The sequence below is a fragment of the Tympanuchus pallidicinctus genome, unplaced genomic scaffold (genome assembly GCF_026119805.1).
Source record: "Tympanuchus pallidicinctus isolate F22 unplaced genomic scaffold, pur_lepc_1.0 scaffold22, whole genome shotgun sequence".
NCBI classification, from domain to species: domain Eukaryota; kingdom Metazoa; phylum Chordata; class Aves; order Galliformes; family Phasianidae; genus Tympanuchus; species Tympanuchus pallidicinctus.
Window position 1 is genome coordinate 19,054,558 of NW_026294739.1, and position 27,892 is coordinate 19,082,449.

The 27,892-nt window shown below is 46.2% G+C and overlaps 2 protein-coding genes across 3 annotated transcripts; both read right to left on the bottom strand.

Annotated features, from left to right (window-relative positions):
- Nucleotides 1-206: 206 nt before the first annotated feature.
- On the bottom strand, nt 207-8,735 carry CLDN11 (claudin 11). The gene is made up of 3 exons (XM_052686206.1): nt 8,244-8,735; nt 6,219-6,383; nt 207-1,317 (listed from the first exon to the last, which is right to left on the bottom strand). The coding sequence occupies exons 1-3, from the start codon at nt 8,467-8,469 to the stop codon at nt 1,085-1,087; spliced, it is 624 nt and encodes a 207-aa protein (XP_052542166.1). The 5' UTR covers nt 8,470-8,735; the 3' UTR covers nt 207-1,084.
- A 1,330-nt stretch (nt 8,736-10,065) lies between these two features.
- On the bottom strand, nt 10,066-26,018 carry SKIL (SKI like proto-oncogene). Of its 2 annotated transcripts, XM_052686064.1 has the most exons (8): nt 26,001-26,018; nt 25,585-25,866; nt 24,031-25,285; nt 21,291-21,388; nt 20,090-20,328; nt 19,622-19,863; nt 18,316-18,540; nt 10,066-15,077 (listed from the first exon to the last, which is right to left on the bottom strand). In XM_052686064.1, the coding sequence occupies exons 3-8, from the start codon at nt 25,135-25,137 to the stop codon at nt 14,916-14,918; spliced, it is 2,073 nt and encodes a 690-aa protein (XP_052542024.1). In that variant the 5' UTR covers nt 25,138-25,285; nt 25,585-25,866; nt 26,001-26,018; the 3' UTR covers nt 10,066-14,915. The 2 variants fall into 2 exon arrangements, with proteins under 2 accessions (XP_052542024.1, XP_052542023.1); XM_052686063.1 differs by lacking the exon at nt 26,001-26,018 and having other exon boundaries at nt 25,585-25,896.
- Nucleotides 26,019-27,892: the final 1,874 nt, after the last annotated feature.

Genomic DNA, 27,892 nt, shown 5'->3' on the forward strand with positions numbered 1-27,892 from the left:
AAACAAGGAACAACACACCAGGCTGCAGTTGGTTCCAAGCAGGAAGGTTAGCTGGCTTTTGAATACTCTCCCAAAAGCAAAGGCAGCCTTGAGTCCGCAGCAGAGCAGAACTTCTCCTCTCAAATTGCTTTCAAAAAAACCCTTCAAAATCATTAGGAAACTGCGTCATGGAAAAGCTAGCTATGGAAGCACACAGGAAGGAAGGAAAAGGAGAAGGCAGAGCCACAGATACTCTGTTATTTATTGTACAGTATTTCAGTTGAAGTACAAAGGCATCATCAGTATTCACCAGAATTGCATTGTGACAGTGTAACTGTGTGTTAAAAACATGCTACAGAACAGTGAACACAGATTTATGGGATGAAAGCAAATGTAAATGTAAAAACACATTTTTAGTAACTGATCTGTACAAAGGAAAAAAAAAAAAACCAAAAAAAAAAAACCCAAAAAACAAAACAACACTAAAAAAGAGTGTGGGGATTAGAGCCCCCAGAGTCATTGGAACTATATACAGACACTGTTACGTATCGCAGTTAGGACCTTTGGGTTCTGTTTCCTTCATACTGATGACCCGGGGAGTGGGGGAAACAATGTTACTAAAACGATCGAATCCATACAAAAGTATTTACAGAGAAAGGCAGAAAAAATCCCCTACTGTTCCAAAAGAGAAACATTTGCCTGTTGGGAGGGTGCACCTCCCTCAGCCCTTGCTCCCAGACTGTGCCAGAGCGGTGACCTCGGGGACTGGAAAGCAAATGGGGACGTGCAGGAGCCCTCGGCAGCGGGGAAGTGCCTCTCACGTCTGCTTTGCTGCTTTAAGCTCTCTTGATGAGCAGTAAAATAAAAAACCCCAAACCCACCTGAGGCCCACACACCACCCCTGGGGCAGGAGGATGGGGAGGGTGAAACAGGTGGGAGCGGGGGCTGGGCCTTGTTTTCCAGAGAAGGGGACAACAGTGGGGACAACAACACTTGGGACCGCCGGGCGCTTGGGCTGCTGTTTTAAAACCTTTCCGGGGGGCACAACAGCAGCGAGTGCCAGGAGAAGTGAACCCATGTGTGCAGACCCAGCGGGTGTGGGAGCTCAGACGTGGGCACTCTTAGCATGGGTGGGGGAGCTGGAGCCCGAGGCGTAGTAGAAGCGATTCTCGCCGAAGGTCTGAGCGTCCCCCGAGCAGCAGACGATGACGCAGCCACCAAAGAGGCAGAGGGCAGAGCCGATCCAGCCCGTGTACAGGGAGTATCCAAAGCTCATGATGGTGGTTTCACGGTGGGCGCAGACGGGGAACCAGATGGTGGCTACCACACCGCACATGGCTGGGGAGACAGGAGAGGAAGAGCCCATCACAGAAAAGCAGAATCAATAGGGTTGGAAAAGACCTCTATGATCATCCAGTCCAACCTTCAGCACGACACTGAGTGTGGGATCAGCAGGAAACCCAGCAAGCCCAGGGGATGGAGCATCCATCCTTCCTTGGCCCCCCCAAGACAGCTCACACACCATTAGACGCGTGAAGCTTGCAGTTAGTCTCCTGCAGCTTGTATTTCCTCTGGAGGATGGCGAGGAGCCCATTCCCACACTGATCCAATGGGGAATACAACAGCATTGGCTTCAGGACTTCTGGTGCCAGAGCAGGAGAGGGGTGGGGATGCCTGAGCTGGGAGAGGTGGGGAAGGACCAGCAATAAGAAGCAGAGCAACCACTGCTTGATGCAACCTGAGCTGGCAACGAAGGCTGAAGAATGAAAGTCAGCTCTGAAACTGGTGCTCTGGAGAGCTGCGTGTTCAGAAGGAGCTGGGAGCAGAAAATCACAGAAGCCTCATGCATTGGAGAGGCAGTAAAACCTCAACTCAGAGTCAGTTGGAAGGTAGATTCCACTTCCCTATGGAAAACAGGGTCAGGTGGTGGGGGCAATGCAGCGAGGCTTCTCAAAGACCTAGTGAAACGAGTCAGAGGGAGCACAGCGTTCAGCTTGGAGCCCACAGAGCACAACTACTGAGGACTTCTAGTTTTGCTCCAGGCTTTTCCACAAAAGCAGGAAGGTAGCGACAAGGTGAAGAAGATCTCCATACAAAAATCCATCCCTGCATTCTCCCTGCGTCACCCCGCTCCCTGCCCTCACCCTGCACGGCCCTGCATGCAGCAGAGCCGATGGCGTTAACCACCTACAGGAGCAGGTCCTAAAACAATACCCCTTTATGGCCCGCACATCTGAGAGGAATGAATCCGTCAATATTGACTTGCCTCCGGGACAAGCTGTGCAGGACTCCATCCTTGTGGCTATCAGAGAATCGGAGCAAAACAATAACAGGGCTGTGGCAGCACTACAGATCTCCGCCGACCGCACTGAGAGAGATCTGGAGGCGGTGTCAAAAAGTTAAGGTTGCAAAAGGGGGAGAAAAAGGGGCAGAGAAAAAATAAAACTGTTTGGTTAAAGTGGAAAACAAACCATTGCTGCTGGCCGGTACAGCAGAAAGCCCATCCCCAATCGCTGCGGTTATTATGAGAAAAAATATTTTCTTATGGAAAAGAGAAGAACGCACAGAGGATGCTAACGAAGCCAGCAATGACTTGGGGCCTCCACAAAGCAAGGGCCCTGCAGCTCTGGGAGGGGGTTGTGGGGAAGGAGGGCTGCCCCTGCTGCAGCTTGTGAGCCTCCAGAGAGGGGTCGGATGGGAATCTGCGAAGCATTCTAATGGGCTCCAGCATAAAGCTGCTTTGTTGTCCGAAAGGACACAATCATCTTTTCTTCTTCTGTCCACAGTAAATATATATATACATTGGTGTCCATAGACTATAAGAGCCTTATCCCCTCAGACCCTCCCCCACGGCGCAGCGGAGCGGACAAGGGGAGCTCTCGGGGACACTGGGACAATGGCATCTCTTGTGCAGTGGGGCAGCCACATGTAGCACCACCTTATCATCGTGCTGACAATGCTCGAAAGCTGGAAGGCCGGCCAAGGGCTGAGCGGAGCTCAGTGCAGCTGCTGGTGATCCCAGTGGGGAGGAGGAACGCACTGGGATGGCTGCTGCAGTCAGTGCAGTCTGGCAGAAAGCAAGAGGAGCAGCTCGAATCCCATAGACTTCTACCACATCTTCCCCATTGGCACCACCTGTCCCTGTGTCCCACATCCCAGTGGGTCCCAGTTCCTTCTGACCGTGCACCTAATCCATGGAGCTGAATCTCTTAACATTTGCCATTGTAGGCATGGTTTAATCCAGCACTGGAAGCGCACGTAGAATCATTAAGGTTGGAAAAGACCTCAAAGGTCACCCAGTTCAACCATCCAGTGATCATGTTCATAATCTGCCCTCCCAAAGCACAGAGTTGTTTTATGGAGGTTATGCAAGTGTTTAGATTCTGCTTTCCCTCCTGCCCTGAGCCACCTGCCCACGGGGAACACACAAGTACTGCAGTTCAAGCCATAGATTGGGTGCCATTGATTTACTGGTTGGACTTGATGAGCTTGAAGGTTTTTTTTCAAACACAAGTTGTTCAATGATTCTGTCATTTCTTCTAGGGGAAGCAGTGTGACTTACAGAGGTCTCTTAGTGCCCACAGCTTCCCAGAAGGAAAAAAGAAAAAGAAAAAAAAAAAAGACAAAATCACTTTTGAACCTTGTTTATCTTGGGATAGAATCCTCTGAGAGAAAGCAATATCCAGAGGAATATATTAATACCATCTATTTAGAAGACAATAGCTAACATGGTCAGCTGGCAGTGGTAAATCCCACTAACTAACGTATTTTCCATCTGTTTATCATCCTCAGGTCCCTCATTTCCCCACGGGGAAAAGATCACTTGGGTACCAGCACGGGGTCCCCCAAATTAGCACCAACAATATGGCATGGGACGGGTTTTTCCATCAACATTTCATTGGAGATGTTTTCATAGCAGCTCAAAGCAAACCACCACCAACAGCTGTGCGCAGCCATAAATCAATTCCCTTGGTCAGATAGGATCAAGCAAAGACATAAATACATCAGCATACAGGATAGGAGGGTGTGCACACATGCTGCACTCTGCGGCCTGCTATTATCAGCGGACAGGAAAATCAATGGAATATCTGAGCCCATTGTTTTCCTGGCAAGTTTTCAACTATTTTTTTGTTTCTCTCTCTTTTTCTCTCCGCGATTCCACGCTGTGTTTCAACCCCTTCTTTCCTTTCTAACAATTTCTGTCCTAAATGCCATCTTCTCCCTGAGCAACACGCAACATTTGCCATGGAGCCAACTCCAGTGATTGCATCCCCACTCGATATATCTGCAGAGTTGGTGGGTCTGGATTTGTTTTCTTCTAGCCAGATCTCTGGGAGCTGTGCTCAAGCCTTGATGTTGGGGGGAAAACACAGAAACCCACAAGTGAGACATCAGTGGCCAGAGAATAAATAAGAACAGCCCATGACAGAAAGACTTTTAAGCCAGCGTTATGTCTTCTGAGGCCTGACATTCATACTTATTGAATGCTCTGGAATGGTGACACTTCGTTTTTCCAACAACAGATCATTAATCAGCTTAAACAATGTCAAAGTCCCAAGCTCTGTGCATTACTCTCTTTCCAAGGGGACTGATTTGCTAACCAGCCTGGAAAAACAAATGGGTTCTGTACGAAAAAGTGTGGGTTGGTTATTTTTTGTGAAAAGTTTAGGAGCCAAAGGAACACGTTGATCCTTTATCATTGCCCAGATCACACAGGGATAACAACCAGCAACAAGGCCAAATCTGACCCAAAGTGCACCTGCTAACCTTCATCCTTGTTATCTCTTCTCACTGGCCTTCCACCATGGCAGGACCAGACCCAAAGCCCTGCTTCACCCCCACAGAGCTCTGGGGTTTCACTTGTTCTCATGCAGTGTGACTCATTGTAGTCACTGCCACGTCTGCTGCTCCTGCAATCCTGCTGCCCCACTGCAAAGCAGATTTAGGAGCAGTGCTCTCAGCCACGCAAAATTAGGCTGGTCTACAGAACAGCTCTTCTTGCCCAAAACTAACATTTTCCATTTGTTTGCTATGAAGCGCAGCTCTGGTGGGACTCTCTCAGCTCCCAGACCAGAGATAACAGCAGAACAGACTCTCCTGTTGCTACAGTGTCGCTGACAGCATGAAAAAAACCCTTTTGTTCACTGCCAAGGCCAGGTCTGTGACTGGAGGTTTCAGGACAGGGATAAGGGACACATTCCCAGAGCTCTCCAGTGTGACTGCAACTGACAGGATGTCCTAAGCAGGCCTGTAGAGCTGATGTTAGCATTTCCAGCTGTAGCAACAGCCTCTGAAATCCCACAGCTTTGGAAGCTATTGGAAGACCTCTTTAGTCTCACTCTTAAATTTCAGACGTTGACTCATCCTAACTGTTGCTCACTGGAGCACAGGGACTTTGTAGGAGGAAGATACAGAATCATAAATGCTGGAAAAGATATCTAGGACCACCAAGTCCGACCCCAACCCATTTCCCCATGCCCACGTCCCTCAGTGCTGCATCCCCACAGCTCTGAACCAGGGACGGTGACCCCACCACTCCCTGGGCAGCTGTGCCACTGCATCACTGCTCTTTATCAGAAGAAATGTTTCCCAATACCCTGAACATCCGCTGGTCCTATCGCTGCGAGAAGAGACCAAGGCCCACCTCACTTGTTTTTAACGTTATTCAAACTGGTAGAACGGTTGATGTGCCAAAGCTGGGTGGTGGGGACCTCCCACCAGAGCACGGAGGGATCTGCTGCACAGGGCTCCATCCCTCCTTGTCTCCATGCCTCCCCAGCTGGAGACATGCAGCTCCATGTGGCGCCCACTTGAAAAAAACCTCAGGAGAAGCAGAAGAAAGAGGAGCAGGGTGATGTCAGCGCTGGCTGCTGGCGAGCAGCAGAGCTGCACAAAGGAGCCACTCTCCGTCTGCCCCCTCCTCTGCCAAGCAGACGGGTGAAAACAAGGCCCCGCAGCCTGTGGCTGGGGTGACGAGGCCTCAAGAACACGCAGGTGCCGTGTTGGGGACAATGAGCTTCACAGGCTGAGCTGCACAAAACAATCTCCTCCGCGGGCTCCGCAGATGGGAAGAAATCCCAAGGACAAGGCTGGCAGGAGGCACAGGGCTGCGCCCTCCCCAGCGCCTGGCCGCCTCCTTGCTGATGTCCCAAAGGAGCAGCACCCAGTGCCCATAGATCTGCCCCTCCCTGTCACACACAGCACCATCCCAAAGCGGAGGAGGCCAGGCCCTGCCTTACCCAGGAGGATGATGAGGATCCCCCCCAGCTGGGAGCGGCGGTACTTGGCGGCGCCGGGCTCGTGGCCCATCCGGATGCAGGGCAGCACGGTGATGAGCAGGAAGATGGCGGGGAGGCCCAGCACGGAGGCGGCGATCATCAGCGCTCGGCACGCCTGGACATAGCCTGCGGGTGGGGTGAGAAAGAGGATCTGGGTTATTTGGCTCAAAAGGAGGAGAACTTTGGGCAAGCGTTGCTGCCCCAGGAGCTCCCAACACCTTCACAGTGTGCAAGTGATGGATTCTATGGTTCTACGTAGCCCTTTGTGTAAGCAAATCCCCAGCAGGCGTGAGACAGTCAGTGTGCAGCTCAGAGGAGGGTGAGGCCAACAGTTTCCATGGAGCGAGGAATGTCTTCCCAGCAAGATGTTGGGAGATCATGAAGCTGGGAAAGATGGCAGTGAGTGAAACAGCTGGGAAGGGGTTTTCCTACAGCTTTTCAGCCTTGGAGCAGCCACACTATTCCTCAGGACTCTATGCACACACGGGGTGCCCCAAGCTTTCATCACCAGCACAGCTTTCCTGCCCTGGAGCAGCCAGGAGCAGCAGGTCGTGGGGCTGCACGTGGCAGTGTTCCTTAACTCCTGTTCCAGTGTTCCCTAAGGAGTTAAGGGCAGAAAGTGAGACCTAAACAAAGGAGATGGCAATGCCCAGCATGGCCTCTGTGTAACCAGTCCCAAGTAAACAAGCATACAAACAAGACACAAACATTCCAGCTTAAGGACTTGGCTCAGTGGAGGACTCCAAACACAGTTCAGCTGGAGGGAGGGAACCAACAGGGATCCCATGGGCAGCAAAGGGGCTCAGAGTGGGTACGGGCAGAAGGATCTCACTTTGTGATCTGCTTCTGCCGCGGAGAAACACTGCTTTCTTTTGGGGGAAGGCTTTATTTTCTCATTTATAAAGTTTAATTCAATGTTTTGTCAAGATAAGCCATTTTCCTGCCTGCTGCGCTGGATCAAAGTGAACAACAGTAGCTATAAGAAAGGCAAGTCTACTGAACTGTCAGTACTGACAGGGAGAACAGGAGCTGGTCTGAGAGGTCCAGCACTGCCAACCCCTATGTAACAGGGGCTGGGCGTTGTGTCAGAGCGGATTTCAGGAGTGACCTCTCTAACCACTGTGAAGTTATTTCCACAATAATTGAAAATAGATAAAGAAGGGAAAGATGAACAAAAAACAAGGGACGTGTATTTCTAACCTACTGGCTTTGGAAGGGGCACCCTGACGAGGTGAAACAGAGCATAGAAACACCATGGAGTTAACAACATTTGAAATAGGTGAAATAATTAGCTAAAATAACCAGCTAAACTACAGGGACAAGATCACACACCGACCTTGGCAGGTTCAGTTAGCCCCAAAGATGCATTCATCCTGGAGAAACACTTGGCTTAGATTTTACTTTGCAATAAAGTAAATGCCTTATGATTAGAAAGTAACGAGATCATGCAGGGAACAGACATGACTATGCTAAGAGCTCCGCCATGCAGTAGAGCACAGAGGAAGCACAGGACTGCCAAAACCAACGACAAACTTCCAAAAGATTAAAAGCCACAGCAGCATTAACAATGGATGCCACGAGGTTCATCCTTCTCAGCATCATTTCAAGGAATCGATCCTTCAAATTTGAGTGGTTCATCATCATCACGAGACAGAACTGAAGCACAAAGAACACTGAGGTACAACAGTAGGTTTTGCAACGCAGTCTGGGGATGAGATGGGAAAGGAACAACTTGTTAACAGTTTGTTAAGAGCACAGGCTGGTAGAATAAGTGGACTTTAATAGCCAGAGATAAATATTATATAATAAGGACAGCTAGAAGCAGGTGTAAGTCAGTGAGCACCCACCGTGTTAGGAGGCACCACTCAATTCTCTGGCATGTTTAAGGAACCACCTTAACGTTGATGGATGGAGCTCCACCATCGACCACCCTGCAGTGGAGCACAGCCTCGCTCAGTGGGGTGGGAGGAGAGCCGGGGAGCGTACCTGGCAGGATGAGGATGTCCACCAGCGGCTTGCAGTGGTAGAGGCCCGTCGCCATGACGCAGTCTGCCCACAGCCCCTTGGAGCCCAGCTCGTCCATTTTGCGGCAGGTGGTGATGGTGTAGCCGCAGGTCACCACCCAGTCGTTGGTGGCGGTGGCCACCACCACCCCGATCCACCCGATGAAGCTGCAGACAAACCCGGCCAGGTGCAGGCAGGTGGCCACCATGTCGACGCGCCGGGCTCGCGGGACGGGACGGGGAGAGCGGGGCTGGGAGAGGCGGCGCGGAACGGGCTGCGACCCGGAGCTGCCGGAGCTGCGAGCGGCCGGGACCGGAGACGCCGGGAAAGGTCGTCGAGCTGCACTGGGCGGCACCGAGCGGCCTCTGCCCCTGGGAGGGGTCGGCGCTGCCTCCGGCCCCGCTCCGTGGGAGGAGCGAAGGGGAGCCCCGACTCGCGCGTCCGTCACCGGGTCGGGGGCGAGCGGGGAGTTGCCGGAGCGGGGCGGGCAGCCCGGGCAGCGAGACGCGGCTCCGGGGTGCAGCACGGCGGCGCTCCTGAGCTGCAGCCGTCCCGCTGCCGTCGCCTCGTGGGTAAATAGAGAAGGAAGCTGGCGGGACGGGGAGCCGAGCAACTGCCGGTGCGATGCCGCGGCCGGGCGCTGCGGCGCGGAGGACCGCTGGTGGGCAGCGGAGGAAACTACAGCAGTCATCCGCGTCTCCACCGCCCCTCACCTGCGGCACCGGGTTCATGGAGGCGGCAGCTGCAGGTGGGGTTAATCCTTTCCTCCGCGTACAGAATCACAGAACACAGAATGGCCAGGGTTGGAAGGGACCTCAAGGATCATGAATCTCCAACTCCCCTTCACACGCAGGGCTACCAACCTCCCCATTTAATACCAGCCCAGGCTGCCCTGGGCCCCATCCAACCTGGCCTTGAGCACCTCCAGGGATGGACGGGGCATCACAGCCTCTCTGGGCAGCTGTTCCAGCACCTCACCACTCTCATAGCAAAGAACTTCCCCCTGACATCCAACCTCAATCTTCCCTCCCTCAACTTAAAAACATTTCTCCTCGTCCTGCAGTTATCTACACTTTCAAAGAGCTGATTCCCCTCCTGTCTGTAGGCTCCCTGTAGGTACTGGCAGGCTGCAGTGAGGTCACCCCGCAGCCTGTAGGCGCACACCCGGCTGTAGCTGCTCCTTCCTCTCCCCTCCCTGCCTATTGGAGCTCCCTGACGGCAGGTCGCCGTGTTGAGCATCGTAACCATCCACTGCACAGAATGGAGCCGCTGCAGGGTAGTTTTCACCATCACTAAATAAAAATATTTTTCATCAAATGAAGTACAACACTCACTTCTAACGTTAAATGTTTATAGATCTCAGCGCTTGCCGTGGCAACGCGTGTTATCTCTTCATTACCCATCTATTAAGGAGAGGTGTGAACAACTCCAACGTTGCTGGAGGACTTAAGCAGCAACAAAAGCTGTGCACCAGAGAACATGCCAGCTACACAAGTGGTTCTATTTACGTACATCTGAGCTGCAATGCACAGATATCCCACTGCCAGCAATACCTGCATGGAGCCTCAGGGAAAGCACCCACTGTGAGAGGGCGCTGACTTGGTAGATCTGCTAAAAATATCCATTAGAAAACCAGGGGCCTCCTGCAGGCAGTGGGAACGGTGCAAATTTCAGTGTCATCAGTGTCTTAATTGATTGTAATCAAAGCGAGGAAGATGGTCCCTCCCTGGAGATGCTCCATAGTTTAACACCTTCCTGATGTCTAGCTGGCATTTCAGTGCACGACACCACAAAGACCTGAGTGTTCTGATGGTACAGTTTTTATTTTTGAATCCACAATCTGTACACGTATTTACAAGGCATGAAAATGGATAACAGCACAAAATACAATTGAGGTATAAGCTAAGAGCACAGTATGTCATGTTTCAATAAATATAATTCAAAATTTGTAAACGAAGTGACCAGATAGATGCATTTTGTTTACTAAAACCATATAAAATATCTGTTAATCTCACGTGAGGTAGAGGACAGTTTTGTGTGTCATGTAATGCAACCACAGCAACGCTAACAATAAGACTGTACATCATTGGCAAAGTATTACAAACTGCTGAATGCAGCGATGGATCTCACAGGCTTGCTGTGGTTTGGAATAGCCACCAGCTGCTGCCTCCAGCCCAGCAGAGCGCTGTGTCGCTTTGCAGCCACCTTCTGTAATCCAAGACAGTCACACTGGCATGTCAACACCAATAAATACTTTTGAGAGTGAGCGTGAAAACAAAAAGAGATTTTCATCAATCACAGGAAGCAACGTAACTGCAACAAAATATTTCAGACCAACTTGGCGAGTCCTAGATCTATTTTAAATACAGTGTAACTGTGCTTTCCTTTCAGTGAGGTATCTATATTGCAAGAAAACCAGAGAGTCAATTGATGTTGTTACGGAGGCAGTTTTCCAATAACAAAATTTCATACCGTTTGTTTGCTGTGCTTGACGAAGTGCTTTGCTCATTTTTCAAGCATTTCCCAGCAGAACAGCTAACGCTGAACGAAACTGGTTTGCTAAATAATGGAGACACACGAGCTCTCATGCCATCTGTGAGCTGCAGCCACTGACGTTCACAAAAGCTGAAGATATGGATCTGTTTTTCAAACAGATATGCAACAAACTGAACATCCTATAAGCTCTCTACAATGAAAACATCGATGAATACTTCTCACATCAATGAGCAAAACAAAAAACTGAACCTTGCAGCTTATTGCAGCCTGCTGTTGACAGCCGAAATAAAACTACTGGAAGATTTCAAGCACAGATTAACAGGTAGGTGGGATTATTCTTTTGTCAACTTCACCGTATTATAGAAAACTGTTGTGTGGATTAATTACATGAATTAAGTGCAGAAAAAATACAAAGTCGTTCTCTTTGCTGACAGTCAAAATATATGCTCTACAAACAAGTGAACTCAAGGAAGCTGACCATGACAGCCAGCTCCACAGCTAACGCTAGGAAAGTCTTCTGAATAGTCCATAACATGGGACAGCAATCCAACCCCCAAGATAAACCAAGAATGTATGAACAAACAGTTGTGACTTCTAAAACATGGACCGAGCCACATTTTTTTGGGCCACCAGAAGCTTCAGGCTTCCACCCAACTTTTCCTACTTCACTAATTGCATTATGCCTTCACTATATACAAACGATTTTACACCTAAGCTATAATATATTAAATATAGAATAAAATTAGTGGAAGAATGTGAAACAGAACCACATTTATCTGAATTCCCGAGCTCAACGATATGCTTTACAAAAACTGAAACACGAGTTTGGAGATCTGAGATAACATCTCTTCCATCCAGGGTACTGTGAGCGAGGGTACTGCCAGGCTGCCAGAGCTGCACGCTGTACTCTCTGAGTTCTCACATCTTGGCGCTCATCAGAGCACACAAAGCATGTGAAAGTCCTTTTTCGTTTTCCTGACACATAGGAGCAAACAGACATTCACCCTGAATCCGAGTTCCAGAAGGTGCACACACAGGCAGCTTTGTTTTCACTCTAGGTGCTCAACCAGGAAACTATTAAAACACTGAACAACTCTAGGCTTTATTTGTATTTTTTTTTCTCCTCTGAAGACTTAATGCCACAACTATGTGAGAAAGCAACTTTCTGCCTGGAAGATCAGCAAATGAAAGCTGAAGGCAAAACAAAGAGAAATGCATCAGACGAGCACGGCTCAAATCAAGAACCTAAGGACAGAACTGGCTTCTACCATTAAGTGTGTACTTAAGTGAGGGCCCTCAAGTGTTCATTGCAAGACTCTATGTTAGGTTGTAAAACAAACCACTCAATATAACAAGCATAAGGTAGAGAGAAAAGGTCAATGTGGATTTGTTCTAGAGCTACCAGAGTGTTATTTACAACTCACTCAAAAACTATCTTTCAAAGACTGAACGCACAAAATCTATGGCACATTTATGTTTACATTATTACTTAAAACCAGTATAAAATTAAGTCTACACGTATGAAAATTATTTATGTAAGCAACCTGAAAGTAATATTGAAGAATTTTAAGAGGATTACAATAATTTAAAACGCATTCTAACTTTAGATTAACTAAATGGAATATTTACAAAGCTATTTTAAGGTCATCTCAACAGATGTCCAGCTAACTTTTTCAGCCAGATGTCTTACAAGTATTAGGAAGCCTCACCTGCAGCTGGAACTGCTAAAACTCTATGCCAGCTGCTAGAGTTCTTGCAGAAGTGAAAACAGGAGTACAAACTATGGCTGCCTTCAGCAGAAGCTGGTTGGCACAGCAGAAGTGCAGGCTGGGGCAGGGGAAGCCCAGCAATAGCAGCAGCTGCCACAGGTTGAAATCAACCAGAGGTGAAGTGGGAAACCTCAGAGCAAGGAACGTCACACAGACAGGACCTGAACACAAACTGAAAGTACAGTGCTCTAAGATCATAATCCCATGAGGATTCCATTCGTTTGACAGCTAAGCTACAAACACTGCAGTGAACCCATCGCTTCAGCCATACGAAGCGGAGGGCCTTATCTACACTGACAACTGAACAAGTTTGGTTCACAATCCTGATGTTGAAAAGCAGCTAGAAATGAGATAACACCCCAATGAAACCTTCTGGTTTCCCAGGCTGGTGTTTCCTGACTCATCAATCTAGCTGATCCAGCCTTGAGCTCCAGTGCCTCACATCACTCTTCTACCAACACTGCTGCCATTTTTACTCAGCACATTCACTTCCTTCCAAACCATTGCTATGCTGTAAAGACAGTCTTTTTTTGTTTTTGTTTTTGTTTTTAAGCAATAATTTGGAGATGGAGTTGAAGACGATGTGAAAAACATCATCTGGATCCCCTTTTCTGATCAACATTGCCAAATAAGTTTCATTTCTTTTCATCTAATCTGCCCTAATGATCAGTGTAAATATGACACAGGGTCCATAAAGAAAATCACGCACTGGTATGAAAGACTCATTCTATGACTCCACAACATGTATCACCTCCTTTCTCTCTCAGCTTGAAGAGTTGTGCCGTTTTCTATTTCTGTAAAAGAGAGCTAAGAAAGAACTCAGTTTTCATTTTCACTAGTTCAGAATAAAAACTGACGCCAGTGGATTTTACTAGTGGTTTTATCCAGAATTAATCAACTTCTGTAAGAGAATAATAAACCTAAGCACCTTAAAAAAAACCAAACAGCAAACGTAAGCTGTAACACGGGTTAAAATAACGTAGTGAAATAACAGAACTACTAAGATAATTCTAGTCACAATCAGCCAACATCTGTCAGCGATGTCAAACTTTTGGAAAAGAAGTGCACAGGAGTACTTCTCCATCCAAATCTGTAGTCATGCACTGAATCTACCAGGAATTGGACTTCTGAAGTACTTGAGTAAATGCAATATATACACATAAAGTGGAAATTCTGTACAGTGACATATTTCTAAGTGTCAGAGCTCAACAAACATGCTGTATTTCTTAATTCATGGTAACATCACCATGCCATTCAAATGTAGAAACGATCAAACTGATTTTCAAAGTGCCATATCTTAGAATTCTATTTCTCTAAGCAATTACCACAATGTCAGTTAAGGCCTGTTCTATGTATAGAAAGAAAAATTCACAAGTTAACAGGAAGCTTGAAGTGTAGAGGCTTAAGATACTAAATTAACCAGTAATTTTTTTTTTCTTTTAATAAATATTACTTTTCTTGGAAGCATTGGTATCTGAAAACCAGGCAAGCCAAGGAATCCTACACGTCTGTGCTGGAAGGGACAGTCAAAGATCATCTGGCTGCAAGCTCTGTGCCGTGGCAGGGACACCTTCCACTGCCCCCTGTCCTGCAGCTACCAGACCTGATAAACAGTTTCCTTTAACTGCTATGTACAAGAAAATAAAAACTGAGAATTTTTAGTTTTAGAACATTCCATTTCTGAACCTCATTTTTTCTTAACTTAAACCAACAACAAAAAACCAACACTCCTAATGCTTTGTTCTTCCAGCACGGTGACCAAACACCTGCTCTAAAACTGCTGACTGAGTTGTCAAGTAGCTCACACTGAAAAGGTCAGCCTGACTTCACGTAACAGAATTATGGGAAAACTCATGCTGCTAAATCACTTCTGATAATCATCCATCTACTGCCATGGCGATTTTGAGCATTACCTCACAGCTGCCTTCATTCTTTCCCCGGCTCAGGAACACAAAATTCTCACTCAAAACTCAACTATTTTTGGCCTTGAAGAAATTAAGATTTTCTTTTAAGTACTTTTATAACCGGATGTGAAATCGATAATAAAATAAAGATCATCAAACCTGTTTTAACAGACAATGTTAGAAGGTAGAGGGTCCTCAAGGGCTGCATTGGAAATAAACAGAAACCGGGCACTCTAAATCTGAACTTTCTTATTTTTTCATAGTTTGAGAAACACCAGTACAAATACATGCAGATTTCCATTGGGTAGGAAAATCTAAAAATGTGTCCCTATCTGTTTGTTTATATATATGTATATCTTCATCTGCACTTGTATGGCAAATAGAAATCTGTAGAGAATACTTCTTATCGCACAGAAACTGCTTACAATTCATTAAAAAATGGAACACCCTGTTTGAAGGACACAGCCGTGCTTGTTTTCCAACTTCTATTTTCCATTCCCATTTTTTGAAGATTTCAAGATCTGCAGCTTCAATTCTTTTATCATCATCTCCAACTTCTCCCTTGCCTCTCGTTCTTGTCTCAGTTCATCTTGAAGCTCCTGTCTGTCTGCCTCTGCGTGATCCAGTCTCTGTCTCAGTTCTGCTAGCTGTAAGATAGAGGAGAGAGATTTAATTCTAACAAACATATTTGTATATGACACAACCATTCAAAACCCCGCTGCTAACCACCCTATGAATCAGGTACAAATATTTCAGAAGTATTTATCAGCTCATTTTCCTATGTTCATCAGCAAGTACGCAGCTGCCGACCTCACCACTGGCAAATGACATCAATGTGAGAAGTGGCATAAAGATACTACAATTAAAAAAAAGCCAGAAGAGCCCAATTTTAAATACACATAAATTCCAGTGATGTGAACTGCCAGACTACACCGAAGTCAAAAATCTGCTATCAAGCTGTGAGGATGCCTGTGTCAGATCTTTCACAAATCCCAGAATGAATTTTCCACTCCCCAGGTTAATTTCCCTCACCTGACAAAATACTATTTCTTTACTTCAAAAGCTTAATTCATTTCTACAACACTCATAACCATCAATACAGTCTTCTGACATTCTTTAGCACAAATGAAAGTTAGGAATATGAGATTCAGAAGTGCTTGACCAGAACATCTTGTGCACTGATTTATGTTATCCAAATAGAAACATCAATCCTCCCAAGCTTTTTTGTGAAACGTTCTGTGTTTCAACAAGAGAGAATAAATAGGCTTTAATCTATAGAGCACAGTAAATCTCAAATTTCCCCCAGTATGAGGAAGGCCTGAGCAGACTAAATGACATGGGCTTCTGCTGAAAAGAACGCTTCTCTGATGACACCAAGTAGGTCACTGCGTAACGACTGAAGTAGAAACACTGAGTCTTGTCCTTTTTGTCTGGGATAATGTAAAATACTGAAATGTTTTCACTTGGAATTTGGTGCCATGCAACCCAGGGAATTGGAATTACTGATCCATAAATACACCCCTCTGCTCTTGCAGTTAAATCCAATGACATGTGATAGCTTGATTGCGATGCTGTATCTCAAGGAAGAATTTAAGTAAAAAAAAGATCCATAAAATATATGACAAACATCCTTTTTTATCTTCTGAAGAGTCCCACTGCAGATTATGCAGTTTAGAAAAGTTACTCATAAAAAAAAATAAAATTCCACACTTAAATGATTATATAGAGAGTAAAGCAAAGATTTTTGCATGAGACTGTCAAACCACTAATGACATCAAGACAAGAGTGTGAATCCCATGTGTGATGTGTTCAGCTGTTTGTGTCTAATTTATTAAAGCTGGACTTTCAGACTGTACCAAGTAACTCCACAGTAGAAAATCAGTGGTAAGCCCCAGTGATTCAGAACATTAGTCATCTCAGCTAAACCATGTACAAAAGGGAACCATTAAAATAAAACCAAAAAGCTGAACAACCACTGTTTGTCTATGCAGCACATAAATCCCCTACCCAGCATTAAAACAGTAAGAAACTACTTTGAATTTATTAGGGTCAGTTCTTTCCCACCAAAACTTCATCACAATAAGATCTGGAAAACTCTGATGAATTTTTCAAGTGTGGCAAAGTTACTGCCAAGCTGCTTATATGTATTACCACCCACAGTTACAACAGGGAGACAAAAGCCATTATCTTCTTTGCCATGGGTTTGAGTGATTGTTTCTTACGAGAAGACCTCACTGAATCTAAAAAGTCCACCTGCATCGTGACGTTGGGCTTCCATCTCAATAATCACTACGTGCACATCCCACTGAAAAAGGAGGCAGCTCATGACAGCGAAGAGAAGCAGGAGCATGCAAAAACACTGCTGTTTGCCAGCTGCTGTAAAGTGCTTTTGCACTCTGGTGCACTCTGTGATTCTGCAGAAACATTATTCAATGGATGTTCATCTTCACCCGTATCATGAGAAGTATTTCAGTGGTTTTTAGACAGCACGAGCCTATTAATGTGAGCCTTCTGGCTGGGATGCAGACTGGTGCAGCACAGCAATGCCCACTGCCTGCATGCCACAGCACGCAATACATAAATCAGCACGTCTGTGGTGGAGCTTTTCTTTTCACCTATGAAGAAAGGCTTAAGGACTGCTTACACTGTCCTATTGTGATTGATGGGGTAAAGCAACATTTCAACTGGGGAAGTCAGTAAAGGAGTCAAATAAGGAGGAAGATCTCCTGCATCTTCAGAAGAACAAATGTTTACCAAAACTCCAGATCCCTTATTATTCATTCCCTTTAATGTACAACGAAGGCTTTTCCCAGTCCACAGTTCTCAGAGAGGGCAAGTGGCTTCAAGAAAACATCACATTAAGGCTATTTGAGGTGCAATATATACAGCTTGGGAAAAATAACCATTGCCAGGACTTCTGTTTAACTCAGGTACATCCGACAACTGCTTGGAACCCACGGTCCAAAACGTGCTGTAAGATGTGATAAATGGAGAAAAAGATTCCACTGACATGCTCCAAGTAGCTCTGCAGCACAACTAATAACAGGATAAACTTTCACGGCAGGAATGCATTCAGTATTCTAACATCAAAAGAAACAATCATCCAGACTCCTTGGAGAACAACTCGTGGCTTTTATCCTCTAAAGAAAGGCTATACTAAACAGGCCGTATCAAACACACTACACACGATCATCTTCATCAACCAGAACATGTTGTTACTTGCAGCAACAGGGCTTGTACCACATGTTTGGTAAATCAGACCTTAGTCAGAGAGGATTACTTCTGGCAGCAAAGGCCAGGAATCTGTGGAGTGGGATGTCATGAAATTAAATTCATGGGAAGGATTTACGATGCTAGTCTCTGCCCTACTCCCTAAAAATACAAAAACCTGTCTCTCAAGTATAGCCTGTTTCTTATTTTGAGACTGTATGAACAGCAAATATACAAAACTATAATCAAGTGATCATAAAGCTTAAGTTTTAGATTTTGTTTGCTTTAAAAGGCTGTTTTCTGTGACACAGTTCAATGTACTTCAACACGTTTCTATAGCCAAAGCAATCATGCCTAGCTCTGTAACATGGACAAGCCTATACACATTAAACATGGCCTGCTTTGAATAAGAATGTTATAATCCTTATGTTTAAGATTAATTATTTAATCATTAATATCATACAAATATCTGATGAAGAGAATCCTAACACCCGACAGGTGAAGTGTTTCTGTAAGCTACATTTTAGCTCTGTCTCAATCAAGGGGCAGGGAAGTAAATATGCTATAATTGTGACTAAGATGGAGAAGATGAAACCTTACAGTGGATGAGCAGTAACTCCACATTCACTCATGCACTAAAAATGATTTGCTTTGAAACAGACTTTCCCTTCTCACCTGTGCTGCATATTCTGCTTCCTTGTCCTTCTCTGAGCTGGACTCACAGGTACACTTCTGCTTCATCATTTGGTCCAGTTTCCTCTCCAAGTCTCTCTGCTCAAAATAAAACTCTTCCATTCTTTGAGCGTGCTCAGTTTGCAAAGATTCAAGTTCTTTTTGCAAATTCTGCTGCTCTTCACTCAGCTCCTTCATAGCTTTAGAGTTGTTTAACATTTCCACTTCCTGTCAAGACAGATCAGGATCACATACACCTTGGTTCTAACACCAGAAAAGCGAAAAAACAATCTTGTGATTTAAATATGTAACTGAAAACAATGAGGCAAAGAAGAGCACATTCATCTACTGGTAACAATGGCCTGATAATGGAACTCATCTTCTTATCAATGGTGACGTGCTGTATTCAATTAGTATAACATGATCCATACTTTCAAGCACATGGAGCTTCCAGAAACAAATTCACAATGCCCTGCAGTGAACCTCAGAATGTGGTAGCACTGATTTACTACAACGTGTTCTGAAGACAAAAGAAGTGTCTCATCAGAAAACAGAATAGAAGTGTTTGGTTTCCCTTTCTGTTAACATTTTGATATGTGTAAAAGGGTCTTTTTTTTTTTTTTCCTTTTTAAATTACCTACAAGCTTTGCCTCCAACAGCAGAACACTTTCAAAGCAGCTGTCCTGGGGCCTTACCTGAGATTGCTGATTCTGAGCTTAATGTTAAAAATAATAATAATAATAATAGGTCTGGTGTACAAAAATAAGCAGAAAAGACAGTATTGACTTAATTTAATGCAGAAAAAAGAAGTGATGCAAAATCAAATGAACACCAGTTTCTAATCCCCTCCATAAAACCCCCTAAAATAAAAGATTCAACAAATAGAGACAGGAAGGTGCTATTATCGCTACGCAGGGCTACGGTAACATCAATTCCAACTCCTGCATCTTTAAAATCCTAAAAAGTGAAACATTTCCATAGGACTTACACTATATTTGCCAAAATATTTCTATTTTTGAAAAGGATTGGAAAGTTCAAGCAGTGCTCGTTTGGATATAATGAAATATAATGAAAGCAGCTCCTTGAAGGCAGCTGTTACAAACCGAAAACACAGCACCAGTTCTTAGCAGCTCTAAGCTACCAAACACACAGGATATTAGAGATGGAGCGTCTGGATTCAAGCTGGTGGAAAATTACTTTTGTGCTCCAGTGTTCTAAATGGAAGTCATCCGTGGAAGGATTCTAAACCCAAAAATCTAACATGAGTTTTCTGATGGCCAAATGAAGCTTTTTCACACTGGCATCGTACCATCTGAAGCTGCTGCTTCCTCCGCAAAATCGTATTTAGTTTCTCTTGCTGTTTGATGTAGGTTTTCATTACTTCTTCCATGATCCTTCCCTTGTCGTCTTCACAGCTGATGTCTTTCATGAGAGTGGGGGACAACGTTCTCCCATCATTACCTACTTCAACACATCTGGAGCCTCTCATGCTTTTGGAAGAAAGACGTTCGGATTTCCCACCTCTTGCAGAATGAGCTGACACCAGGGGATCTGCAGGTAAAAGAAGGACGTGGCACAATAAGCACAGAAAATCACAGGAATAAAATGCAAAGTAAACTCAAGGTTAGGAAAAGGTCAGAAGAATTTTTGGAGCACCGAAGAGATACAGATACAGTGACAAAATACCAGCTTGGCGCTGTTCCTTCCGAAGTTACATGCTTGAAAATTAAATTGAAAAGACTTCCATGTGATTCTTCTTCATAGCTTATCTACTCACCTAAACGCTTATGCTGCTCCAGACCAGTTTTCAAGTCAATTTTCTCCTGTTCCTCAAGAGAAAGCTCTGGATAGGAGGCAGGTTTTTTGTGCTTTCCGCTCGTGAGCTTTTTCTCTGACATTCCAGATGAAGACTTGATTACCTCAGAAGCTCTGACTGTTGTTTTTGTAACATCCTTGTATTGTGATGCAAGAGATACATTTGGGGCCACCACTTTGTCACACATATAAAGGTAGTAACTGAAAAAGTAGAACAGTGCAATTAAGGATGAAAATGTGCAATAAATGTGGGTACTACGTTTAATTTCACTTGATTTTAAACAGCAAAACTTTCAATAAATGTAAGCTTATCCTTTTTATTTTTTCCTATACAAAAGGAAATAGTAAAGACTTCATCCTTACTGGTAGATATGGTTTGGAGGCCACAAAAAAAAAAAAAAAAGCTTATGCAAATGTGACTGATTAAAAACACAGCCATACATATATATAAATCACATGAAGTCATCTCTTAGATGCAAAGAGTGAAATTAGAATGCCACCAGATCCAGACTCTCTAGCATCCTCATAATCCTCCTATCAGCAGTGGAGTATGGGAGAAGGGATCAGCACAGTGGTAATGAGCATACTGCTTTTTAAGCAGCAGGGCTGGGCACTGACGGTGCTGGGCAGACCTGGGAGCAATCCTGGACCTTCTTTTCCACATATACTGACCAGCATTGATGCAGAATGCAGAGTGTGCAATACATTAAGGAAATGCACTCGATTTCTGAAACCTGGAAGTTAACCAACAAGTCAGCTGCAGTCATTCCAGCATGGAATAAAGTCTTCAAACAGTTTCTGCAAGTCCTTTTTGAAAGGAAATGCAGTTGCACTTGTGGTAAATAGGCCCTATGCAGCTTTTCACATACGTGCATTATGTTATAATAGGAAAATTAACTTCTGTCATTGCCTGAGAAGCAAAGTCGTAATTACATTTCAATTGTATTTCCTCCTGAAGAACGCCCATACATCACAGCTTGAGTCTCACACCAAAAATCACCCATAAGCAGTTCATTAATATTTACACTAAGAAATGAATTATGAGTTAGGGTGCAATTCTTTTTCGTAACAGTTCAGGTTGCAAATACATTTTTTTCAGCTGAAATTTATGTACTGAAATTACGTATGCAATGCTCATCGTGCTGCAAAGGAAATTCAGTTACCTGGGATGGAAGAAGGAGGGTGGCTGAGGATCAGCTTCTGCTTCCTGCTTTATCACAGGATACCACTGCGATAAATCTAGGCTCTGCTGGGAATCCACCTCAAGGAAAACAAAAACCAAGCAGTAATTTGAAGACAGGTTCACATTAATGACATTTTAACAATCCGTTCTCAGCAGAACAGCACTTCCACCATTAATGCATACACACAAACTGAAAAAGCCACAGGCTTTGGCAGAAGTGCACGCTGATGCAAGAGACAGAAGTTTCTTCAATCACCAATTTCCCATTATGAGTAAAGCAGCAACGAAACTGAAAGAAAAGCTCTTTGCATAAAAGCTGTGCAGAGCTCCCAGGACTCTGGCAGAGGCATTGCCACCAGAGACTGGGAGAAACAGAGAGCAGAAACGGGATTCCAAAAAGGTTGTATCACCCTTTGGTAAATAAGCATCTACACATCAAAGCACGCACTTGTCAGATACTTCACTACAAAATGAAATCTGTGAGTAAAAAGCAACCATTAGTGGTGTTACAGAAACACAGCTGGGCAAGGTCACTGCAGTAGGCTAACAACCCTTGGCACTAAGGAACAGAAGCACCTCAGGTGCATCTGAACACATCATCCTAAAGCACTTCTGTGCATGCAGTGTTTGGGTAGCAATCCTCCTTCTGTTTGTCTCAAAAACCATTTCCAAAATTGAACTTTAGTCAAAGTTGCTGCTGATACTTACTGCTCTGCCACAGTTACTGCTATTTTCAAGTGAGAGGCATCTGGTCCTATCTACAGGACTCGCAGCTGAAAACCTGATTCCTAATTCCATCGTATTAAAATCATCTTGGAACTGGGGAGAAGTCTACAGAAACCCCTAGAAACGTGAACATAAGTGGGTTTTCCCCCAGTGTGATTAGCTGACCACAGCCAGCAGCCACAAAAAATCCATATTCACACGCCAGAAACAGAAACAGATCACAGAACCTCACCTCTGCCAGTCGAGAGGCTGCAGTCACAGCAGCATGGCCTGCATCAGATGGCACTTGACCACAAAAAAAGAGTCAATCCTATCTATATTATTCTGGTCAAAACATCAAGCCTGCTAAATTCAAAGTCTAGCACTGCAACTGCAATGTAACTCCACCCATGCAGTTCCTCAAATCAGCTCCAAAAGGAACAGAAAGGAGAGAGGAAACAAGCTAAGCTCCAAAACAGTGACTTCGTATCAAACCCATCCCCACCATTTTATCTTTGCTCAAGTTTTCAGTTTTTCTTCCATACTAATTTCATATGCTACTTAATAATAATAACAACAACTACACAGGTCTGTAATGGAAGACTCCAGAAAGGGTTTTTTGCATTTTGTCTGTACCAGTCCAGTCCAAATGACTGCTGCTGTGAACTTCAGCTGTTTTTTCATCTGTCTACAGGAAACTGAAATCGTGGTCAAAAGTCTGCTGACACGAAACAGGAAGCAGCCTCCTGTAGTCACACCTAGAACACACTTCCACTCATGCCACAGCTCATCACCTGTACTGGCACTGCAAGGACAAAGACTGTCATGATAGTGAAGACTCCTTGCTGTGAGCTTACCTGCACCCCCAGCTGATTCGGCATGTGCAAGAATGCCATACAGCAGAGCTGTGTGGAAATTTTCTGATAAAAATACAGCAGACTGGCACAATTGTAGCAACAGCTGCTGCTGCAATAAGCCCTTCTGTAACACTGAATGTCCAGAGCTGTGCTGGAAGGTGTCATCTCACCGCACACCTTTCTGGGCTCACCTGCATGGACTGCTTTGAAATCCAAGACAAAACATCCAACAGGTGAACCAGAAAGTTTTAAGTTGAGATTACACTCAACAAAATTGCATATTCTTTGAATGCAAACATCCATGTTGTTATTATCTATGCGTTCCCTCATTTAATGAGCTAGCTGCTCTCCACGTTCCCTACCAGCTCTCCTCTTAAAAAGCCTATTTCTTGCACATAACATGATTATTTCCCCAGCAACATCCAGCATTTATCTGGTGTTTATTATTTAAATTAGAAACCCTTTGAAGGAAAAATAAGCTCTGTATTTTTGAACTGCACTGCAGACTTGCAGCAGTATTTTAGGAAAAAATACTATGTCTATTATTAACCATTGTCAAGATACCATCCTACAGCCCTTTACTTGGACTGCTTCAGAACTCCTCTCTTTTGGCATATTTCTCCATATAACTCGTTTAAATAGAAAGCTACTGCTGAACAAGCAGGCTTTGGGCTTCTAACAGGAGCTTATGGATGAGCCCTCACCCATGTGCAAAGCCATGATGGGTGGCTGGCAGGGCAGGCAGCCGTACACCACGTGTGTGTGTGCAGGCGTGAATGCAATAAATAAAAAACCAATTGGTGACACTTGATTTTCAAGCTCCTTTCTGCATTGTTCAGCTGCTGCAGCACATACCGCATAAACACATCAAAAGATCTCCAAATCAATTCTGAACTTTCCAGAGACGGCTTACTTTAAAACAGAACAAGAACCAACAAAACCAAACCATCTTGAATGAAGTTACTTAGGGCTCAAAGAGGAAAGAAATCACTGTGCCTTTTCATCAGAAATGTATTTCCATGGAGAAGCTCCCTCATGAAACTCACTTAGGCTTGGCTTGACAGGCACTGCCATTTACAAGAGGCAAGCACTGTGCTTCCAGAAGGACCACTTACGTGCAGAGAGATTTAGGAGTTCTACAAGAGCAGGTGAACTTACTTTTGATCGAGTTCTTTTCTGATTTTTCTCACTAAATTTCTCCTTCATCTCCTCCAAGAGATGCTTCAGCTCCCGCTCCTCCGACGTTCCCAGGTATTTTTGGTTAATATGAAGGTAGCAGTGCCACTTGGCTGACTCAAAGCCCCAGTGGCAGGTCCTCTTGTCGGGGGATCGATGCGAATGCATCACAAAGGTCTGGGGTGAGAACATCCCATAGCACTCCAGACACTGGATGCAGGGGTCGTCCGGAGCAAGGTAGAACTGAGGTGCAAACAAACCCTGGCACTTGCCCAGGCATTCGTGCTCTACTTCGAAGGCACTGCCAGTCTCCTTCAGTTGGGCCAATGTGTTCTTACCAGGGAGAAAGCTGCCATTCTGAGGGAAAGTGCGAGGACGTAGTAAAGCATTGCATAGTCTCTGAGCGTCAGTCAGTGTAATCAGCCCGCAGGACGGAGCGTTGAACGGAAGAATTCCCAAAACCTTCAGAATATGAAGCTGGTCAGAAGTGCACCTGGAACAGTATATGTACAGTTCATCACACACTGTATTGATCTGCTGCAAAGAAAAGTCTCGAAGAACTGAATTCAACACCTGAGGCAGGCAGAGCCTTTTTTCTCCTCCGACTTTAAAGCAAGAGATGGATTCCCCCTCCAGTACAGTCTGAGTGAGCTCTGTGGAGCTGTCGGGAGGAATGAGCAGCGGAGCAGACAGGATTTGTGGTGATGGAAGAGGCAAGAAGACGGTGGGTGACATGCTCTCCTGGGAATAGCGAGCTGAGAAAGCTGCCGGTCCACCCAGCGAGCTCTGGCTGCTCAAGTGGAATTGTGCCAACGTGTGTTTCAGACCTGGATTTAAATTCAAAGGTTCAGAGATTGAAGAACTGTTTGGCTTGGCACTCTCCCCGTCAGCCTCCACAGAAGTTTCGTCATATTCGTCCAAGTTTTCCTTCTTGATTGTTGGCAGTTTATTTATCACGACTCGTACTTGGCTATTTACGTGCATCTCCGTCATTAGCTTTTTCAGCGGGGGGCTCCCATCCTCCTGGATCCCACTCCTCTTTTGCTCTGAAACGAGCCCTAGAGGGAAATTTGTTTGTGGGCTTTCCATCGCTGAACACCAGAACTTCAGTTAATTACAGTCTCGAATGCACATTTTCCTGCTTGCTTAGACAAAAAACGATTTGAAGCGATCTCCACTGCCGCAGGCACGCCCTGGTTTGCACTCCACTTAATCCTTTGGCCTCCAACAGCAAAACCTGCAACCCATTTTGAACATAAAACTAAGAAATTAAGTCTGCAGAAGTCAAACAGTTTTTCTCTCCTAGTTCTAGAACCATTTGTTCAACTGTCTTATAAAGAACCACCGTGATTTGTACACATGGATGTTCTTCATACGCTGCCCAGTCGCACAGCAGCGCCTCGGGAACAAACGAGGTGCAGGAGGTCCACTGAGGGCCACTTTTCTCTTCCAAAAACAGACGGCCGTCAAAGCCAGTCCGTACTTCGATATCAAAACACAGAAGCGCTCAGAAGCTCCGTCCGATCCCAAACGTACCTGGAGCCACGCGGAAATTCCGCTCGGCACTTTCAGTTCCTGGCGATGGAGCCCGAATCTCCGGGGCCTGCTTTATTGTGCCGCCAACTTCGCGATTTCGCCGCCGCCGCCCGCGGAGCGCCGGCAGCTCGCAGACAAACCCGAGCCGAGCGCCGGCGGTCACCTTTGGCACAGATGTCAGCGCCGCGTGTCACGATTCTCCCACCCCGACTTACGGGCGGTAGGACCGAGGCCGAGGGCCGGATTCCCCCCGCCGCGTCGCGCCGTCAATCCGCGCAGAGCCTGCGAACAGCGAACGGGGTCACGGCGAGCCCGGCAGCAGGGAATGCCCGCCGGGAGCGCCGCGAGGAGCCCCGCCCGCGCCGCCCCCCCAGAGCCCTTCCCGGAAGGGCGCGGGACGCCGCTCCGTGACTCACCTCGGAGCCGGGCGGCCGCGGGCAGCGCTCCCCCCGCCCCCCTTCCCCCGCCCGGCTCCCTCGCTCCGTCGCTCCCTCGCCCGCCGCGCCGCCGCCGCTCCCTCCCCCCGGGCACGGCCCGCCCCTCCCCCGCCCGCCGCCATCCCCTCCCTCGGGCGCTGCCTCCCCTCACCCTCGCCCTCTCGCTCACCCCCCCCCCCGCTCTCCTCTCTCGGCACCGCGGGGGCTCCGGCGCCCCGGGATCGGAACGGACGCCGCGCACGCGCCGCCCACCCGTGACCTCACTGCGGAGACGGCGGCGGCGGAGACGGAGACGACGGCGGAGACGGCGGCGCGCGGGCACGAACCCGCCGGCGGCGCGCACCCCCCCGCCGCCCTCGGCCGCCGCCGCCGCCGCAGCTCCGCCCACTGTCTGGGGCAGCGGCGGGAGCGGCCGCCCTTCCCCCGCCGCCTCACGGCGCTGGGAGGGAGCGCCCCGCACACACGGCGCGGTACATCGCGATGAGATACAAGAAGGCACGATAAAATGCGACAAAAAGCAACAAATAAACGCGTAGCCATTTAAAGGGCCGACCGGCCCCGCGTTCCGCCCCGCCGCTTCCCCTCAGCCCGCAGCCGCCGGGCATCGCGACGCGGCCCCCCGCGCGCAGAAAGAACCGCAGCGTTCTTCTCACGTGTTAAAAACTAGGCGCAGTGCTGCTGCCCAGACGCGCAAAGCGCTGCCTTGGCCCGAGACGTTTTGTTGGCAGGTTTTGCCTTTGATGTTCACCTCAGAAGTCAGTGCCTACCTGCGGCTGCACCCTCAGCTGCGAGTGCAGGCTGGGGGACCCCTGGTGCTTTATATGGCGAAAATAATAAAGTGCCGGCTGTATGAAGAGGAGAATAGGGTTTAGAATAACTGCATAAACAGCCGTGCCCAGGCTTTTAACCGTAATGCTGTGATCATAAAGACACTAACAGTTATATTTATTTTTTAGAGCTTAGAGAAAAGCATTTGACCTTTGTGCTATTAAAGAACTTGGGTAGAGATGAAGGAATCATAAATCTGAAATAGAGCACGACCTCAATTTTTATATTCAGTGCAAAGCATCATTATAACAGGGAACACGGTTTTACTGCTGCCATGTTGCAGGACCCTCAGGCAAACGCAAGGCTTTTCCACAAAACAAAGGGGTATTGAACAGAAACCTTAACTTTGTTGCAGGATGTAAACCTGGAGGTTAATTCCAAGGTTCCGCTTGGAATTAAGGGTGCTTTCTGGCACTACTTACAGAAGGTATTTCATATAACGGCTATAGAAAAACACAACTTCTCTTTTCACAGATAGAGAAAAGGAAGGGAAGGCATAAATTCCCTCCACTCCATATAGGCCAAAGAAAAGATAAATGCTTCCCAAAAACTGAAACCAACATTTAATCACAGGGAAGAATAAAATTATTGGAGAAATTAATTTTCTTCCCTTTAATATCCTACCATTTGGCCTCTTCCATCCTCATTTTGTTTCTCTATTTTTATTGTAAATCACTAAAGATTGACTCAGCCCTTCCTCAGGGAGCATTTACCATAACAGCTATTACCATGATGGGAAGTGCATTTTTCCTCCCTTACATCTACCCTACTGCTTTCTAGATCCTTTTGCCAGACATAGTCTGCATAACTCATTTGTAGCAGCAGAACCACAGCTGAACCCTTTACATCTCAAACCACCAGCCTCTGTGCATCGTATGAGTTATGTGAACTGGGACACCATCAGGACTGAGGCCTCTGCACTTTGCAGCCATTTGAGATTCAAAGCAAGTGAGGTTTGTGTTTCTAAGGAAATTTCATGACATTGAACCATAAACCAACTCCTGGCTCATCTCTGCAGCTTACTGTGCTTGAACCAATTAGCA

Coding starts and splice junctions, on each gene's coding strand:
- CLDN11 (XM_052686206.1), bottom strand. CDS start 8,469: ATGGTGGCCACCTGCCTGCACCTGGCCGGGTTTGTCTGCAGCTTCATC. Junction 6,384..8,243: donor GGACATCCTCATCCTGCCAG/GTACGCTCCCCG, acceptor CCCCACCCGCAG/GCTATGTCCAGGCGTGCCGA. Junction 1,318..6,218: donor GATCCTCATCATCCTCCTGG/GTAAGGCAGGGC, acceptor CTGTCTCCCCAG/CCATGTGCGGTGTGGTAGCC.
- SKIL (XM_052686064.1), bottom strand. CDS start 25,137: ATGGAAAGCCCACAAACAAATTTCCCTCTAGGGCTCGTTTCAGAGCAA. Junction 19,864..20,089: donor GGAGCAGCATAAGCGTTTAG/GTGAGTAGATAA, acceptor TTTTACCTGCAG/ATCCCCTGGTGTCAGCTCAT. Junction 18,541..19,621: donor GGAAGCAGCAGCTTCAGATG/GTACGATGCCAG, acceptor CTGTCTTGACAG/GAAGTGGAAATGTTAAACAA.